The sequence below is a fragment of the Eschrichtius robustus genome, chromosome 21 (assembly GCF_028021215.1).
Source record: "Eschrichtius robustus isolate mEscRob2 chromosome 21, mEscRob2.pri, whole genome shotgun sequence".
Classification (NCBI taxonomy): Eukaryota; Metazoa; Chordata; class Mammalia; order Artiodactyla; family Eschrichtiidae; genus Eschrichtius; species Eschrichtius robustus.
Genome location: NC_090844.1, coordinates 31,121,414 through 31,139,067, shown reverse-complemented (window position 1 = coordinate 31,139,067; position 17,654 = coordinate 31,121,414). Strand labels below are relative to the sequence as shown.

At 39.3% G+C, this 17,654-nt stretch overlaps 1 protein-coding gene across 6 annotated transcripts in view; it reads left to right on the top strand.

Moving 5' to 3' along the window:
• Positions 1-6,048: 6,048 nt before the first annotated feature.
• The window catches only part of IDO2 (indoleamine 2,3-dioxygenase 2), a 46,566-nt gene continuing 34,960 nt past the window's right edge, over positions 6,049-17,654 (top strand). For 5 of the 6 annotated variants that reach the window (XM_068532067.1, XM_068532065.1, XM_068532064.1 and 2 more), the window contains exon 1: positions 6,049-6,268. In XM_068532067.1, the coding sequence (XP_068388168.1) occupies positions 6,170-6,268 (99 nt within the window). In that variant the 5' untranslated portion in view covers positions 6,049-6,169. Of the gene's footprint in view, positions 6,292-17,654 lie in introns of all 6 variants that reach the window. The other variant, XM_068532066.1, reaches the window with a different exon arrangement.

Sequence of the window (17,654 nt, the reverse complement as noted above, 5' to 3'; positions counted from 1 at the left end):
GTGGAGGCACGGTGAATGAGTAAAGGGCAACACCAGGAAAACTTGTCCTTTGAAGAGAGTGTCGTTTGAAGAGTACACATAACAGGCTGTCTAATTCTCCAAGGACAGTCAAAGCCTCATGGACCCTGGGAAGATCTCCAATGATCATGCCAAAACAACCACTTCCCACCCATATCTATTAGAGACCCACTTGTTTAGGCCATTACCCAAACCACCTGAAGGTAGGGAATTCTCTCTCAACTCTGTCCCCACAGATTTTTTATTCTCTTTTAGTACATGTCGCTTTTCTCTTATGTAATGATCATGGCTGTGTGTATGTGTGTGTGTGTGTGTGTGTGTGTGTGTGTGTGTGTGTGTCTTATTTCACTTGCTAATTTGTCAGTTCCCTGTAGAAAAGATCCATGGCTTTCTCATTTTTACATTACAGCACTTAGCAGTGTACTTAAAATATCATCTGTTAAGAGAAGAAATACATTTGACCCTTGAACAACTTGGGGTTTAGGGACACCAACCTTCTCCACAGTGAAAAATCCGCATATAAATTTTGATCAGGCCTCCGTATATGTGGTTCCTCAGTATTTGAAATTTGCATCCTGGGATTCAACCCTAACCCTAACCCTAATCCTAACCCTAACTGCGGAACACTGCAGCACTGCAGTATTTAATATGGAAAAAAATCCACGTGTAAGTGGACCCATGCAGTCCAAACCCATGTTGTTCAAGGATCATTTGTAGATGAATACTGCGTTGACTCAAGTACTGTTTCATTAACCAGGTTAGACCTAACCCTGTAAGCACCAGAATCTCTGCTCTAATGACTCATTTGTTCAATAACCATTTAATAAGCAAACCTAGGATGCTACCTCCTGAGCTAGATAGTAGGAAGATTAAGGGCACCAACCCTACCTTCAAGGAGCTCACTAGTGGAGAAATGGACAAATGGATTGTTTCAGCACAATGAAATAAGGGCTATATAAACATAAGCAGACAGTTTAGAAGTATAGAGTCCCCAACCCAGACTAGAGGGCAGCAGAGGGGGTGGGGCTTTCCACGGACAAAACAGGGAAGGGGAGGGTACTGAACAAAGTACGCGGTAAGAATAGATTTTCCTAGATGAGGCAATACATGAGATGAGTTTTAAAGGGTGATTAGTGTACAATATGCAAACCAAAGGCTAGAAAATTCCAGGAAGAGAAAGAAGGGTGTTCAAAGACTAGCAGCATAACAAGGTCTATTGAGGAAGTACACACAGCTCAATATGGCTGAAACATTAAAGAATAAAAAGGGCCATGCAATAAAGGAGTTTCAATTTATCCTGAAAACAGAGGGAACGTTTTTAAGCAGAGAAATGACTTTATTATATTCATATATTTGAATCATATTTAAATGAAGCATTGCCCATTGTAAAGAAATATGCATTGAAATGACTCTGGTAGTATTTGGGGAAAAAAGAGTAGGGGTGGGATAAAATGGGGAGTGATAATGAAGGCAGGGGGATGAGTTTGGAGGTTGTAAAAGGAATCCAAGCCTGCAACGATGGGAAAGTATCATGGGCTTAGATTTGAGGCAAAGAGATCAGTTAAGGATTGGAATATATACTCTTCCAATAGTAAATGGTGAGGAATTGAAAACAATGGCAGTGGCATTGGAGATCATGGAAATATAAGAAATATCATGGCAGTAGGAGTGGCAAGACTGGTGTTCTGTTGGATGTGATAAGGGATGACCTTTAGGTCTCTAATGATCAGCTACGTCAACAGAGTTACTAGGACCAGCCCATGCTGTCAGGTAGGGTCTTGCGTGCAGAAGGGCCCACACTTGGCTTCATACTCTACTGTCACTGTCTTGAAATTCTGAATAAGTTTGAACAAGGGTCCTTACATTTTTATTCTTCTCTGCGCCCCACAAATTATATTGCCAGTTCCGAAAGATACCATTCACCAAGACATGGCATCGATGGGGGAGATGAGCTTGGTTCTTACTATCAGAGAATAAGTAATAAGTAAACCTTGGATTTGTTGCTTGGCAGTGGGGTCTCTGCTCAAGAGCTTGAACTAGTTGCTGGAGGTTTTGTAAGCATTTGCCCTGGTCTTAATGGAAGGTGTCTAGTCTATGACTGACGTGTTAAGGTATTTCTTATGACGCCTCTGCAGAGCAGTTGAGTAAGGATGTCTAGTAGATGGTAGGAGAGACCCAACTACAAACAAAATGTTGGGAACCCTTAGCCTAGAGATGATGGCTAAAGTCTTTGAACAGAGGCAATCACCCAGCGAGAGGGAAGTCAGGACCTGAACTAGGGAGGGCACAAATGGTAAACTGTAACCAGAACAATGAGAGAGAAAAACCAAAGAAGGGAAGCCATGCCTCTAGTGGTTAAAAGTGATGACTTTCAAGTCAAATGGCCCCAGCCCTGACTCTACCACTTATAAAAAGTATGACCATGGGCTCTTACTTAACTTTCCCAAGCTGCGGTTCCCTCAGTTGAATGTTGGGGATAATAATAGCACCTGACTCACAGGGCTGTTGTGAACGTTAAGCAAGTTGCTCCATAGAAGATGCTTACCGTAGGACTTGGCACAGAGGAAAAAATCAGTGAGTGTTAACTATCAGTTTTTTCTTATTAGTTTTAAGTATAGTCCAACCAGAAGGAATACGTGTCATAGGAAAGGTCAAAAAGAGAAGAGAGTTTAAAAAAAAAAAAAGCAGAATGCCAGATGCTTGAACAATTAGAAAGGACTAGAAATTCCCACTGAATTTATGAACAAAGGTGTAATTAATGAGCTGTACCAGATTAACCTCAGTGTACCAGTTCTGTCTGGGCTGATTGCTTTTGACAATTCAGATTTGGGACTTTATCAATTTGAAACTAAAACTAAGTATATCTGAAATCACACACAGAAAAATTTCCATTGTGAATGTTTTTCTTCCTTTTTTGAATACTTCTTGGTACATTTCCAAAAGACCCTAATGCCCAGTTTAAGAGACGGGGAACCTTCGTTGTATACTGAAACTACAATAATTCATGGGAAAGCTGATTATAGAACCCAGGACTCTGAAACGACAAACCTTACTATTAGGAGAGGAAGTTCTTGGGCACAATTATGTTTAACCAACTTCCTCTTGGTAAATAAGAAAGATGCCAAGCAAAGCTTCATGAGGCCACTGTGTTCACTACTTCAGAATATGTCTCTGGGACTAGGGCTACAATGGTGTAACAGAGAACAGCACAAACTTCTACCTGGCATCAAGATCCCAAATCTAAAAATGAGTTGCTGAGAGAGATCATTCATTTAACCAGCATTTATTGAACTTCAGACACTGAACTTGCTGATAAAGGAAAATACAAAGTTGCATTAAATATGGGTTCATCAAGGAACTTACAATCTAATAGAAAAGATTAGAGGGGCTTCCCTGGTGGCACAGTGGTTAAGAGTCTGCCAGCCAGTGCAGGGGACATGGGTTTGAGCCCTGGTCCGGGGAGATCCCACATGCCATGGAGCAACTAAGCCCATGCACCACAACTACTGAGCTTGCGCTCTAGAGCCCACGAGCTACAACTACTGAGCCCGCGTGCCACAAATACTGAAGGCTGTGCACCTAGAGCCCGTGTTCCGCAACAAGAGAAGCCACCACAATGAGAAGCCCGCGCACCTCAACGAAGAGCAGGCCCCGCTCCGCCGCAACTAGGGAAAGCCTGCGCGCAGCAACAAAGACCCAACGCAGTCAAAAATAAATAACTAAATCAATAAATTTATTTAAAAAAGAGAAAAGATTAGATAAATACAAGGTTTGAGTGTTAGTAACAGTCGACTAGGTAGAACTTGAAACACGATGTAAAACAGGTTCAAGGCGATAGAAGAATTTTGCACAGCTAGAGGGTGTTTAGAGGTCAGGTGATGGACATCCTTGAATGTCAGGGCAAAGAAATTTGAACTTTATTTAATTTACAGGGAGGAGTTCTTAATGATTTTGTGGCAGAATCTGAGATGTTCACTGACCCACAAGTTCCATGGACCTAGACCTTGGAAGTAAGAAAAGTCAAGGCTGAATATGCAGGCTTGGGTACCTGCGCATAGAATTGATGGTTAAGATCAGGTGGAAATACATAAGAATACTGAGGTGGGGAAATGGTTATAATAATGCTGCAAATATCTATATATTTAGGTCTGAAGTAGGGAAAGGAGTCAGCGACTGAAACAGAAAAGATATATTCAGAATGATAGGGAAGAATATCAGAAAAAATAAGATATTAAAACTGTATTTCCAGAATGAGGGGAAAAGAACATGAGAAAAATAGTATTTACTGTTACCCATTTGATAAGTGCTTTACTTAATGTTCCTCATTTATTCACTGGGATAAATATTACTATTTCCTGTAGATGTGGAAACAGAAGCTTAGAATTTTAAGCCACTTGTTTAAAAAGCCACATAGCTAATAGGAGACAGAGTAGAAATTCACACTCGGGTAGGCCAAGCTGAGTGGGCTGAGTGGAAAGTTCTGGTCTGAGAAGTCCAAATTCTAGTCCAATTCTGATGGTAACACCCAGGGTGACATTTGGTAAGTCATTTCACTCCCATCAACCTCAGGTTTTTCATATTTTACTGAGAGCATTGAACTAGATCACTTATTCTGTCACGCTCTTTTTAGTTTTGGTATTTTGATGCCACGCTCTTATAATGTTAGAGTAAATTCTTAAGAGGGTGCATAGGGAATGGATAAAAAATAACAGAACTAGCATTAACAAAAATAACTGTGCCTTCTTTTCACCTGAGATTGAAGGAAAAAACAAGAAGATGATTCAACAAATTAAGTTTGACAAACTGCCTTTAGGAGGCATGAGAAATTAATCTTCAGAACTGGTTGGGTGCTGGGCTAAGAGGAAGTGGATAATTGAGGATGGCTCTTAGGGTCTAATGAACCATAAATCAATTAGGCTACTTTTGACATACTACCTTCAAAGTTGAATGCTCCATGGGAACTGTTACAGGAGTTATCAGAGCACTTCCTGCTTTAGCTTTTATACTTATCTTAGAGAAAGGGAGGGAGGAGAAGATGTGTATAGACAAATCAGCTTCCAAATAAATTTGTTGACAACCTGACAACCTAAGTTCAGGGTCCAACTGGGCAAAAGGTAGAGTCTTCGGAATTTTCACAGTGCACATCTATGGCCTGGAACTTATCAGTGAGCTCCATACTGATGTGAATTCAAACCATGATGGCGCCTTTGACAGACAGCCTGGCAGCCTGATGGAGTGAACAAAGGAATGGCTTGGAGATCAAGCTACCTCAGCTCTAGTACATAATTAGTAGAGTGACAGTGGGCAGGATTATTCACATGCGTGTGCCTCAGTTTACTCATCTGTACCTGGCTCATAGGTAAAGTCTCCCATCTTAGTGGTCGGTTCTCAAAAGATGTTTAATAAAAGTAGAAGGTTAAATCAAATGATCTGTTAGGCTTTTCTCAAATTCATTAGTATCTGCTATACCTCATTTGTTAAACTTCACAAAAGTATATATTCTCCTTTAATGTCATGGAAGGTTTCAAAAACAATAATATTTCTTAAGGTAAATCAAAGCAATAATAATCTTTAGAATACACTGTTCAAATACGTGCAGAACACTTCTGAGGTTCTGATATGCGTTTAGAGACCTCATCCCCACTCTACCCATGGCCAATCCACTGAAATATCTGAATGTAACTAACTTCTAGTTTTAATGTTTACGCCTTTGGAATAAAGACCCAGTTGTCAAAGTTCATCATGGACCAAGTTCCCGTCGGGGTGTTTGGGATCATCCACAACCAAAACGCTTGTTCATTTCCCGTTTTCTAAAATAGAACAGATTTGTCTCTGGGTTTAAAAATCAATCTTCTTATATTCACATATATGAAAAGAAAGGAGTTCCCCCCCCCACCCCCGAGGTGATTTTGTTTGCCTGTTTGTTTTAATCAGCAGTCTTTAATAATTTACTCAGCCTTATGTCAGAGAAAGTCTATGGCAGTGTGGAATTCAACCTTAGAGCAAGGTTCTCCCCTGTTCCCGAGACAACTGTACAGCTAACTGCGAGGAAGAGATGTTGTTTTGAAGCTCCCTTACCCTGGGTCTTTGATGTATTTGGAGCAGTTGTCTCTTCAGCAGCAGCCTCTGTGCAGATACTTCAAACAAAATTATGGAACGTCAAAGTCAGAATTTGAAGACAGCACCACCTTTGACTTTAGGAAGATTTCATATTTCTGAAGATTATGGCTTTCTTCTTCCAAATCCTCTGGTAAGGATAGGGTCTTAAAGCAGGTCAGTATAGCTTTCTTGAGAGGCTGACTTGGGTGTTTGTTTGTTTAATTGATGTGGTCATTAAGAGAGATGCAGTATAAATGCCAAGTCATTGATTTGGGACAGATAATACAAATAAGGCACAGTGTGATTACCAACAAAGGCGAAGTGACCGCTACAGCAGGGGATAGAGCAAATGGAATGTTTTAATGTCAGTTTTTTTTTTTTTTTAATGGATTGTCAATCATTCCAGCAAATTCATGAGCAAATGTGCAGTTATCAAAAAAAAAAAGAGAGAGAGAGAGAAAGAGAGAGAATTTAGATAAAGATCAATTATATGAGTAAATCAGTTTATCTTGACTTGCTAGTGGGAGAGAAAAGAGAACACAAGGGACCCTGGCTGTGTTCGAGGTTCGTAGGAGGGATTAGATATTCACAGAAATTGCTGAGAAGAGGAAAGAACCTTCGAGGACAAGCAGCACCTATTTTTCTTTTTTTAAGATTTATTTATTTATTTATTTTTGGCTGCGTTGGGTCTTCGTTGCTGTGCACGGGCTTTCTCTAGTTGCAGCGAGCGGGGGCTACTCTTCGCTGTGGCGCGCTGGCTTCTCATTGCGGTGGCTTTTCTTGTTGCGGAGCATGGGCTCTAGGTGCGTGGGCTTCAGTAGTTGTGGCGCACAGGCTCAGTGGTTGTGGCTCGCGGGCTCTAGAGCGCAGGCTCAGTAGTTGTGGTGCATGGGCTTTGTTGCTCCGCGGCATGTGGGATTTTCCTGGACCAGGGCTCGAACCTGTGTCCCCTGCATTGGCAGGCGGATTCTTAACCACTGCCCCACCAGGGAAGCCCCAGTACCTATTTCTTAATTGTTCTTAAGGCTCAACCTGTAATGCAATTCCTTTAATGGTCAGGTCTAAAATGTCAACACTTTAATGGTCAGGTCTAAAATGTCAACACTTTAATGGTCAGGTCTAAAATGTCAAAACCTCAAGAGTCCTTAGAAACCATAGCTGAAGGCCAGAAGTTCTTGCCCAAAGTTATATTACTGGAAAAAGCAGAAGTAGTACTCAGGACTCTTGACACCTTTTTTCTACTACATTCTAAATAAGGGCCAAGCCTACTCAGCTAAGAATCTAGGGATCCAAAGTTACAATCACTGCAGTCATTTATTAGATCCAGTTTTTCCTTCTAGGGGTCTAATAGGGGGTTTAACTGTGATTAATGAATGATCTGGTGTTTAATGAGCTTTTATGGAATACCTTCTTCTGAGTGTGAATAGAAGAGTAAAAATGAAGATAGGATCTATTTGCTGATCCCAAAAGCCCTCTGTAGAGCTGTTAGTTGTGAGACCAAGTCACAGATCTGCAAGTAACTTGAGCATTAAAAGTAATGACTCTAGGGTGTTATGCAGAGGAGGGTTGTGGCCCAGAACACTGGACTGTGTTCTCTGACCCTGCCACTAGGGTGACCAAGAATGTCCATTTGCTAGAGGCCGAAGGGGATTCCAAGATGCAGGACTTTCCATGGTAAACCAGGAAAGTCCTGGGCAAAACAGAATTATTTAGTCACCCTAAGTTTCACTTACTAACTCTTGTGACCTAGAATGAACCACCAGCATCGCCTGACCCTCAGTTTTCACATGTACTTGGAGAGATTTAGTGTACCCCCTGCCACTGGATTGCTATGGAGTATGAAAGCACTTCCATAAATCCAGTGGAAGGTTAGAAGCCAGTTTGCACAACCCTCAGTCCAGTGCTTATTCAAAATTCCATTCTGTGTGTATAACTTGATTCAGGAATATTTCCATCATCCCTAGTTCACAAGGAAGAGTCGGTCAATGGGCCAACACTCAATTATTGGGATTAAATATATACACTGAGCTGAGAAAAATAATATTAAAAGTATGTAAACATTGGGTAGGGCCACCATGATTGTGTTCCTTTCTTTGCTGTTTCCTTTCTTATAAATAAGAAAACCAGACGGGAAACGAAAGTAACGTCAAGTGTTTGTGACTTTCTGAGAAAACACAGGGCTCTATCTGTCCTGTGGTTTGGTTGATGGATACTCCTTAGAAGAAATTTCCATTCTGGAGCTCAGAATTTCCTGGCAAACTGGGTCTACTCTCACAGTCATGTGTCAGAGTTCTAAAGAATGCAATTCTTTGTTTCAGTTTTAATTTTCTCTCACTTGTGGAAGAATTTTAAACATCTCCCTTTCTGGGAAGAGGTAAGGGAAGAGAGTTTACATCAGAATCTGCCTCAGTTTACTCAACTGATCAGGAGAGAATCTCTCACCCATGACCAGATAACAGTGGTGTCGCAATAGATCGCAAATTGAGAAATACCAGCCACTGACTTTGCTAAGGGCATGAGTAGGCTTTGTTTGCCTTTAGGTAAGCGATGGGGTGGCTATTCCTTCATGTCAATGAGCCCAGACATACTCTTTCAGCAAGCTTGGTTGTTTACCATAAATACTTAAAGCATGTGAGTGTAATCATGTACCACAGGTGGTAAATATTTTGTTATATTTCAATGATTTCATGGATATTGGACCAATCTGTATGCTATTTCTAATAGCATTTTTATGACCAAAACTAACAAATATCGGAAACGGTTCTGATTTTTAATAACAACAGAAAAGAAAAGAAAACACAGTCAAACTAATGAATAAGCAATCATTCTGGCTTTGGGGGAAGGGGCTGACTTGGTTTCAAATACTCTATCCCACTGTTTCTATAAACTCTCAAACATCTCCAGGGTCTAATGTTTCAGTGAGGAAAATGTATACCTTTCAGACCCACGTCCATAAGGAAGCCACAGAAATCCCTTGCCAGATCGTGTGTCTGTTGTGTACGTGTGTTCGTGTGGGTGCGTGGGTGAGGAGTAAGTTTTCTTTAGACATAAAGAATGTGAGGAAATTTGCTTGGCAGGAAGGGAGGAACCGAGATCGTTTATAGCAGGAGATTAGATTGGAGTGAGACCAAGGGAACTCAAACGTTAGGCTCAGGAATTTGGATTTCATGCGTCTGGTAAGCAACAATGCCCTGGTGTGTGAATTTATTCCTAGCAGAAAGTTAAGTGCAGGGTGGGTTCCAGCAATGGTTCCTGAACTGCATATCAAAATTAGCTGGGAAGCTTAAAAATTACTGATGCCAGAACCCCAGCCAGGAGTTAATTCAGAACCTCTAGCCTAACTAGCTCGGTACTTGAAAATGACAGAATACGTAAAGGACAATGCAGGTCCAGGTGAGGGATGAGGGGCTACACGTAGGAGGTTGTTTGTGGAAAGAAAGGTGTCATAACTATGAGAAACAGTGAGAAGAGCTTGGAAGTAGTTTAACTACTAAAACAAAGGAAAGGGAAAAACAAAACAAAAGCAAATTGTAAGGGTGCCATAGAGCAGAAGAAAAGGAATCGGGATGCTGGGAACCTTGTTCTGTATAGTGGCCAAGCAACGATTTAGGAAAAATAAAGTCATATATACTCTCCTGTCGTAATTCAAAGCACTTGAGAGAAGCAGTGGACTCCAGCTGCTTAGAAGGAAGAGTAGAAAAATAATTAACACAGGAGGCTACAGTTTTCGTTTTAATTTTTTTAAAATCTTTTAAAAAAATTTTTGGCTGCTTTGGGTCTTTGTTGCTGCTTGGGCTTTCTCTAGTTGCGGCGAGCGGGGGCTACTCTTCGTTGAGGGGTGCGGGCTTCTCATTGCAGTGGCTTCTCTTGTTGCGGAGCACGGGCTCTAGGGGCGCGGGCTTCAGTAGTTGTGGCATGCGGGCTCCGTAGTTGTGGCTCGCCGGCTCTAGAGCGCAGGCTCAGTAGTTGTGGTGCACGGGCTTTGTAGCTCCATGACATGTGGGATCTTCCCAGACCAGGGATCCAACCCGAGTCCCCTGCATTGGCAGGCGGATTCTTAACCACTGCGCCACCAGGGAATTCCCAGGAGGCTATAGTTTTCAAATAGAAAGTATAGGTAGGAAGAAATCTGATATTTCCCTGAGAAAATATTGCCATCTCTGCTAGTGCCTGGGGTATATATGCCTGATCATGTCAAATGAGATTTGAGGCAATGATGGTTATGTTACTAATATATATATTAGTATATCTACTATATTGTGGAGATAGACACAAAGAGATCAGATTTCAGAAGACTTAGTGGAGATCAATAAAGAAAGATGTGTTTGTGGGTGGGAACGGTTGGATGGTACGTGGATTTCCATGCCAAAGTTAAGGAACCGAGAGAAAAGGTGAGGTGAGCCAATGGGGAAATGGGTGGACGACGGAGATAAGAAAGTGGGAATGGAGACAGCCAAGAGGGTCCTCTAGAAACTGGGATTTGAAGCAGTGAAACACCTTAGAGTCTTCTCCCTCAGGATATCTAAGCTGTAGAAAAACTTAAGACAACATGCGGAGAGGTGAGCTGAGAGATCTAAGAAAGGACGAAAAAATCACGCATCGGAAAATACATACCTGCTATTTTCAGTCCAAAGGAGCCTCCGGGAATGAAGTAATTTCCTAGGGCTGTTGTCACAAATTACCACAAATTTTGGTGGCTTAAAGCAAGAGAAATGTATTCTCTCTGAGCTCTCGAGGGCAGAAGTCTGAAATCAGGGTGTCAGCAGCAAACTCCCCCTCCAAAGTCTCTCGGGGAGAATTCTTCCTTGCCTCTTCCATCTTCTCGTGGCTCCAGGCATTCCTTGCTTCTGGCAGAAGAACTCCACTGTCTACCTCCATCTTCACATGGCCCTCTTCTCTGTGACTGCATCTTCTCCCCTTCTCTCTCTCTGTCTTCTCTTATAAGGACACATGTCATTAGATCCATCCTAATGTTGGATGTTCTCACCTTGTGATCAACTAAATGACATCAGCAAAGAACCTTTTCCAAATAAGGTCACGTTCACAGTCTCCAAGTGGACATATCTTTGGGGGCGGAAGGGGGTTGGCATGCACCATTCAACCCCCTACAGACAGTGAGGCGGAAAGATAAAGAATTAGAGGGAGGGAGACCCTGGGCAATGGAAACCGAAGCGTTGTGTTGTCCTGAGATTCCCAAAGCTGACCATACAGGAGGGTGAAAGGTAGCAAAACGAGAGGGTGCAAAACACAGAATGGTAAAGGAAACGTGAGGACGCAGTTAAATAATGACTGGCTTTGTCCCATATTGTTAACTCATGTTCACCAGTATGACCTCGATGTTCTGAAGAAAAGTCACGCTCTGCTGTAAAACTGTAGCGTTGAGGTCAGAGAAAAGCTAGCATATGAGAAAACATCATAGGGGCAAAGGGTAGACAGCTAAGCTAGCCCACGTGTGCTCAAGGTCCAGCCTTGTTTTTTAAATGTCAGCACAGTAATTACATGACCACAGCTGCAGAGGAAAGGAGTCTTCTCTCTTGCATAAATATGAAAGGATAATCTAAAATCACGTTTCTGAAACTGTGGCCTATGGAGTGGGGAGACGGAAGAGGAGCAAAGATACACTCCTGAGGGTGCATAAATACTAAGATTCTTAATTTTGTGTTTTTATTTTATAACTAGATATAGAAATTTCACAATTTCACAATATAGAAATGTCACAGAGATAACTTGCAATTGAAAGACATTTTCCATAAAATAAGATTTTAGTTTCTTTCTTCCTTTTTTCCAACTGAGGTCTTTGGATTCTTGGGAAATTATTCTCTGGGATCCATGAAAATTATTCCTTTAAGGCAATTCTATACACTACTCTAGTTGAGAAATAGTAGATAGTTAATATGACAAATTCTGGTTAATGGCATAGACAACACTCTAATAGTCATACTGATTTGAAGTCTAGCTAAATCTCTTACCGGTTTTAAAACTAACAGGTCATATTTGATCTCTTTTAACCTATTTTCCTTGTGTGAGGCTAATACGTCACAGGCATACTAGGAAGATCAAAGTAGGAAATCTACCACGTAAAACCCCTTATAATTCTGACACTCTGTGGTTTGAGTCTAGAACTAAATACTAGGTCAGGTCCAGCTCTGGGTCCTATTGACAAGAGGATAAGTTATTACTATACAACCTAGATTTTCTAAACCATGACCAATTTGAGAAGGAATATTTTATCACATTTCGTATTATAATGTCAATATTTATCATACTAGGTGTCTTAATTTGATTTTGAAACATACAATTGTTGTAAATATCTCCCAACTGCTTTTAATCACATCTTATGACCCCATTATTGATGAAAATAAATCTTTCCATTATATATAATATCAGGTTAATGTGTACCATAAATTGACTATCCTCTGCTTGAAATCTTACTTCACAATTCTTTTTACGATTATTTACTTTATTATTAATCTTTAGAAATTGGGAGACCGCTAAAATATGGTGGCTCGTCGTGAGTCACAAGATTTTTACGAAAAACATTCTAAATGTGACTATTTTCTTACCAACTTAATAAATTCACATCAAATACAAAGTGGAAAAAATTTTTTAAGTAGGAAACTGATTATTCATAGCTCCACCACAAAATCAAAATACCTTAGTTGTCTGGGGGTAATTTATCTAAAGGTGTGTATGTTTGGGTATGTATTTGTGTATGTGTGTGTGTCCGTGTGTTTGCAAAGCTACAAAATTGTAATTCTGTTGCATATCCAAACCTGCATTGTGCGTTTTTTAACTCAATGCGATAAAATAAAACTTTGCCTGAAATTAATCAGTCTTAATAATATAATTTTAATGGTTTCATTAAAACCCACTTGCATGATAAAGCATTGCAATTTAAATGGCATTAGACATTTAGTTAATTTCAATTTTCTCGCTTTATGAATACAGCTGATGTATAAAACTTCTGATGCTTTAATTCAAACCAAATAGTTCTCACAAAAATTGCATATCTCCTTCCTAAAAGTAACTTGTAGTCACGAGCTAATTTTGAGGGCATTTGTTTAGGATGTTTCCCCATCCTTCATTCTAACCTCCAGACATTCACTCTGTTTCTCTAGTGTCAAATTAATGTCCCTCCCCGATCTACTATTTCTTCAATTTTTTCACTGGAATTTTATTTATTGTTTCAACCTAGTGCATATTTTTCACTACTTTGTATGTTTAAGGGCACTTAGGTTACAGATGTGAATTAATGTGAACTCTGTACTCCCAGACTAAGGAAAATTTTGAAAGAGGATGAGACCAGAACAAAAGATGTGGGCCCCCTAGGTGGATGAATTAATTTGGTGTCAACGAAGAGTTTTTAATATTTGTCCAGGCTTTATTATAGAAACACTTGAGCTCTCATTCTGGGTGGAGTGGTGGCAGAGGCGGTGAACCCCTCTCTGTAACAGCTGCTGTCCAAAGCTACTGAACTTCAGTCCCAAATCTGTTTACATCCCCCAGGAAAAAGCAAAAAAAGAGGAAAAGTAAAGAAAAGAAAACCTTATCATTGCCAAGTTCCATCTTAGCAGGCATTTCAGCAACCATTTATTGTTACTTTGGTATGCCCTCAAGTAGCTTATCAAAATATTCTCTCCAAACCTTTCCTATACTTTTTCTGGGTTTTTCTGATTTTATGTATAGTAATAACTTCCCGATATCAAAATATACTCATAGTAATGCTCAATATGGATTTGTCTTTCAATATGCTATTGAATTCAATTTGATACTATTTTATTTAAGAATTGCCTTTTTGTATTCTCACACCACAGTAGTGTTATTATGTCAAGGGCTAGTCCTGGGGGTCTGTTATCTTCACAAGATGCATTAGGTGCTTTGTCCTCTGTGTCTATGCTCTGGAACAGATAATATATCACCATTCTTAAGACTGGAAAAATTTTAGGTGGTAAGTTTTTAATTATATTTTTCATTTCCTCTGTGCTTATTGGTCTATTTAGATTTCATACTTCTAGGCAAAAAAAAAAAAAAAAAAAAAAAAATTCATCTTTTAAAATTTTCCAAGTGGGGTTTTAATTCAGATTTTCAAAGTATTAGCAAAATTTATTGATAGCGTTCTCCTATATTTCATTAAGAATGGAGTTTTTCTTATTTCCTATGGTAACCTTCTTATAATATATAATAAGAGTAGCAATTATTATTTAATAGGTGCTCACTTTGTGCTAGGCCTTGTGTTAACTGCACATTTCCCATTTGAGTCTCACAGTAATCTTCACTCTCAAATGACTCATGTGATAATTAAGGAGTTCAGCCCTGTCTCTGAAAACTGTCTTTTAGCTACCCACCTTTCTCTTTTCCACCCTAGTCCAATCCACCAGTATTTCTCCCTGGACTATTGCCTTGTAACCCGTCTTCTTATTTCCCCTCTTGCCCAACTATAGCACAGTCCCCACATGGCAGTCAGAGTGACCCTTTAAAACAAAAATCAAATCACATCACTCCACTCTTTAGAACAAAGTCCTGTGTTTTAGTGTAGCCTCCAAGGCCCTCTCATGCCGCTTACCCATCTCTTCAAAGTCATCTAATATCTTTCTCCTCTTTAGTTTGCAGCGATTACACATCAGCCTCTTTCCATTGAAACTTGTCTTTTATTTCACTTAAAACCCTCTCCTTCACATTCTACTCTGTCCCATAGTTTACATTCTAATTTTTATGATCATAATATTGTCACCCAACTTTCCTTTGTTGACGTTTGCCTGCTTTAATTTCACTTAAACTTTCATTTTTTAAGCTTTATTTTCTTAACCAGAAGCTGGTTTCATTAACTTAATCAGTGCTAATACAGTTTATTGTTTCTATAAAATACATTATTTTTTAAAACGTCTGTTCTTTTCTAGATTATAAATGTGTTGAGAAGAATTATCCAAAAGAGAGCAAAAAGAGGGCTGAGTTTTATTTAGTACCATCCGGAACCCTGTCTAACTAAGCAGTCTCACCTTAGGATGACTTAATTACCTAAGGGACGCTCATTTTTTGACATGCTGCTTACTATTGATTAGGACCGAATCTCTGAAGCTGCATATTAACTTGCAGATTTTTGTTCAAAAGAGCTGCCAGTGATTTCTGTTGAGTAGAAAATAAAACCCTAAAGCTTGTGATTGTTCTGCCATATAGGACATTAACCAATTACTATGTCTTTACCTTAGCAATTTAATTTTAACATACTTTTTTCAAAACTCTAAACACTTCAGTTTATCAAGTGCTTTTGAACAAATTGGACCGTCCTCTGAGTTCCTCATTAATAAGCTAAATATATTTTGGACACACATTCCATATTTGCATGAGTCATTTTTTTTAACTTTTTGAAAATTGTACTTTGACAGATATAAAAGTGCAGAAAAAGAATAACATCAAATAGGAAACTGAAAAAATAGAAAAGAAGGCCATAGATTTTATTATTTGTGTCCATCCCACTTCTGGGTCTTCTGATTATTGGAATGAGGGGAAGAAAAACATGTAAAGTTTCTTTCGATTTCTTGTCCCCTTGTACTAACCATCTCCGCAGTCACCATTCTCCATGTGTTTACTCTCAGGAGGTACTGGAAAGTACACTGAACTCTGAGTCAGAAGAGGTTTGACCTGACCACCGACCAGATCTGTAAACTTGGGAAAGTTATAAAACTTCTCTGGCTTGAACTTCCTCTATTTTGAAATGGAAATAATGAGATAATCTATCCTAACTCACAACACAAGCGTAGATAGATGAAAGATGTAAGCACCAACAATTAAACTAGAAATTCTCTAAAAGAAACGATATTGGGATGGGAAGAACTTTCTAAGCATAATCGAAAACCCAATGGCATAAATGAAAATGTTGGTTCATTTGACTACCCTGGTATGAATGGCATTTCACACCCGCACACAAAACGCAATGACCAAAGCATGACAAGATATTCAAACTCACTAATAATCACAGAAATGTAAATTTAAACAATAAAATGATAGCATACAAAATTTCTGGAAAACCACTCAAACTTCCAAGGGTCATCATTGCTAGATGAGAGGATGAGAATAAGAATAATTTTACTTTCCACTTGATAAATTTTGTGCTTTTTGACTGTCTTGCCATAAATATTGATTACATTATTTTAATCATTTCTGAGAAAGGTATATTTTTGGATGGTTCTTTTATTGTTATTAAAGATTGAAATAATTATAGAATTTTAGCGCAGATAATACATATTATGTCTTTAAAAATAATAAAAATGTTTGGTGATGCTCTATTGTTAGATTCATATATAAACTGGCACTCCCATTATATACTACATACTATAAATGTGATTATAAATTCATGTAACTTTTCTGTAAGAAAACCAAGAAGTAGCTCTTAACCTTTCCATGTGCAAAATCTTTAATCCAGTAAATCCACATTTATAAATTTGTCCTAATAATGAGAAAACATCTAAAAGCACATGTATAAGGATGACTCTTTCAAACTTGTTAATGATAGTGAAAAATTGTAAGCAATTACCAATATTCATTAATAGAATATTGAAATTGTATATAGGTTTTGAAATAGCTGTGATAGATAAGTATTAACTAATACCAAAAGGGGTGCTATTTAGTGAAAAACTCATCAGCTGATCCTGTCCCCCCATACTGTAACTTAAAACAAAATCTGGCAATCAAAAAGTAAGTATATTAATTCAATATTTTATTCAGTCTCTAGAGGAAAATCCCACTGGAAGGGTGAGTACATTTTATTTTTTAACATCTTTATTGGAGTATAATTGCTTTACAATGTTGTGTTAGTTTCTGTTGTATAACAAAGTGAATCAGCTATATGTATACATATATCCCCATATCTCTTCCCTCTTGCATCTCCCTCCCACCCTCCCTATCCCACCGCTCTAGGTGGTCACAAAACACTGAGCTGATCTCCCTGTGCGACGCGGCTGCTTCCCACTAGCTATCTGTTTTACATTTAGTAGTGTATATATGTCCATGCCACTCTCTCACTTTGTCCCAGCTTACCCTTCCCCCTCCCCGTCCTCAAGTCCATTCTCTACGTCTGTGTCTTTATTCCTGTCCTGCCCCTAGGTTCATCAGAACCATTTTTTTTTAGATTCCACATATGTGTGTTAGCATATGGTATTTGTTTTTCTCTTTCTGACTTACTTCACTCTGTATGACAGACTCTAGGTCCATCCACCTCACTACAGATAACTCAATTTCGTTTCCTTTTATGGCTGCGTAATATTCCATTGTATATATGTGCCACATCTTCTTTATCCATTCATCTGTCGATGGACACTTAGGGTGAATACATTTTTAATGGATTATGAACTAGCTTTAAAATCCTTTCTCCCTTTCCTTCGGGGTCCCCACATCAGTGGTTTTCAAACTTTGGGGGTACATAAGCTTCACCTACAGGGCTTGCTAAAGCACAGGCAGCTGGTTTCAGGTTCAGTACGTCTGGGGTAGAACCCGAGAATTTGCATGTCTAACAAGTTTCCACATCATGCTGCTGCTGCTGG